The 2500-nt window shown below is 32.3% G+C and overlaps 1 protein-coding gene across 1 annotated transcript in view; it reads right to left on the bottom strand.

Moving 5' to 3' along the window:
• The window catches only part of LOC125039479 (myotubularin-related protein 14-like), a 30969-nt gene that overhangs the window by 8770 nt on the left and 19699 nt on the right, over positions 1–2500 (bottom strand). Inside the window, exon 10 of the mRNA XM_047633476.1 lies at positions 1975–2500. This exon is cut by the window's right edge and continues 227 nt beyond it. Coding sequence (XP_047489432.1) covers positions 1975–2500 — 526 coding nt within the window. The remainder of the gene's footprint in view (positions 1–1974) is intronic.

Genomic DNA, 2500 nt, shown 5'->3' with positions numbered 1-2500 from the left:
TTTTATCTTTTATGTCTTAAAAATATCTATTTCACAGAACATGTCCATAGAAGAGTAAGCCTCTACCAGCAGATGTAATTTTAGTCAATGAGCCTGAAGCAGCAACAAAAAATATGGCTTTTTATATCATTACACTATCATCAAACCATAAGCGTTAAACAAACAAACGTATAAAAATTATCTGTCATGGACAAAACGCTTGATGGTTTATATTTTAGATTAATAGTCATTTGCTTTTATATCCTACTGCTGATCCTTTACTACAGCATACATGAAAAAACCTGTTGAAGGATGACATTGAGCAATGCCTTAATTTTTCTAGAAAAAAAATCCATAATTTCATGGTTTTCTTATCATTAAAATAAAATCCAAAAGTAAAAAGAAAAATTTACATAAATATATATCTTAAATCTTTTAAAAAGTATAAAGTACTCTAATCTTTTCAGAACTTGCTTGGTAATAATCTTATATTCAAAAAGGAAACATAATACTATTTATAAACTGGCATTCTTTTCACTATGAAAATTAAGGTTATAACTGAGATTCTAACCATCTGATGAAAAAAATTATAAAAAAGTAAATAAATCAAAAGAAGCAAATGTATTATGTACCTATTGAAATGATCCCCCCCCCCACTTTCCAATTGTGCTTCCTGCATCTCTATGCTTCTCCCCTTATGCAAGGTAATATAGTTGATTGTTTAAAACATTTTAACTAAATACTAGTTTCTTTTTATAATAATAAAAAAAATATTCAGTAATCAAATATTTTTTACATGTTCCAATTACCTACTACTATTAAAAAAAGCATATCTAAAGATAAGAATTGTCAAAATACATATCTTGCAATCTCCAATGTCAGTCATGGCTGGTTCTATACATATCAATATGTAATAACAAACTAATGGGTGTAATAAACCTTACTCATCTTTCTTCAAGTTGGCATCCTATTTTTAGCAGAAAGATTTTTTTTTAAATGTATAAAATACTGACACAGGATAATTATTGTTCTCTAAAGTTGAAACATCACATTATTTTGTTTTTGCTGGCAGCTCAGCAATAATGAAATAAATAAGGTGAGTAAATGCTCATAACATGGGCCTTAGCCCATTGAGCCAATGAGAACATATAATTCACTGATTAATTAATTCAAAGTCCATACAGACAAGATGTTTTTAATACCATTATTGGCTCTGATTATCAAAATGATTACTAAAATAAAAGTTTTTTAATCCACTTTGTTTGATGATGTATAATTATCAATCAATATATACACAGATTTTTAAAATCAATTACCCTTACCAGTTTAAATTTAGGCCAGACTAATTATAAAGTACTTTAGCTGCCAAACCTAAATTTATTCATCTTCAACTAATCTTGTCAAATATGCTAATTTTGAATAAAGAGCATATATTGAAACATGAAATGCATTTGGTAGCTATCAAATTTATGTTTATAGTAAACAATGCATTGCTGAATAAATATAATATATATCATCCACCTGGCATGATAAACATCTCAAAAGAAAGTAAATATAAGAATACTCTAATTTCAGTACTATCATTACAAAAGATACAGGTGTTATTTAGCTCTCATAAATGTAATTTGGTATTGGTAACAACTATTAAACTTTATACCAATAATAGAGAATCTATCTCATGCATACATGCATTTCTATTTTCATTGGTCTAAACATTTGTCAAGCATGGTTAATAAATCAATGCTAACTTAAGAAAGTTAATGGACATTAGCAACATCACAACAAGACATCACACAAACTGTTACAGACAATACAATCCACAAACCAACAGTCATTCATTTACATGCAGTTTGTATGTATATATCTATTTACAAACAAATCATTCCATCTGAAAGAAGTATGTCAATCAATACTTAGTATACAAAATTCCTTGTCAAGTTACATATTAATGGCCAAGTAATATAATCAGTATTAACAGCACATGGAAATACATACACAGATGTTCGGGAGCTTCTGGAGCTTGCTGAGCCAGGGTTGTTGACAGACCCTATGGATCCTCGAAGACTTCCAGTTCCAGAGATTATCTGCCAACTTCCAACAGAACTAACAGACTCTTGCCTTGGTCTTGGAGCAGGTCGGCGCGGTACTGGAACTGCCATGGGACTGGTTGAGGCATGGGGTGGTTCCTGACGACCATTACCCCATGAACCTTGGTCTGATCCTGATCCCCCTGCACTTTCCCCACTAGAGTCACTGTGGCCATTACGAACTCTCGGGCACACAAAAGGTTTAGTACTATCTGACAGAGACGAATTTGAACTACCATTCTTAAGTGACCCACTTGAAGTCCGAGAGACCCCCCCCAATGGGTTCCCTTGACGCACTGATAATTTCCCTTCGTTAGTAGCTCCTGTTACATCAGTTTCCCTGAAAGATGACCTCCCAAAACCACCTCTATTGGTAGTGGAAGAGGTCGAAGAAGCACGACTTAAGTTGGGTGACATGTCATCAAAGTCCAAGT

This window comes from Penaeus chinensis, chromosome 27, assembly GCF_019202785.1.
Source record: "Penaeus chinensis breed Huanghai No. 1 chromosome 27, ASM1920278v2, whole genome shotgun sequence".
Lineage (NCBI taxonomy): Eukaryota > Metazoa > Arthropoda > Malacostraca > Decapoda > Penaeidae > Penaeus > Penaeus chinensis.
This window is presented reverse-complemented; position numbering and strand designations above follow the sequence as displayed.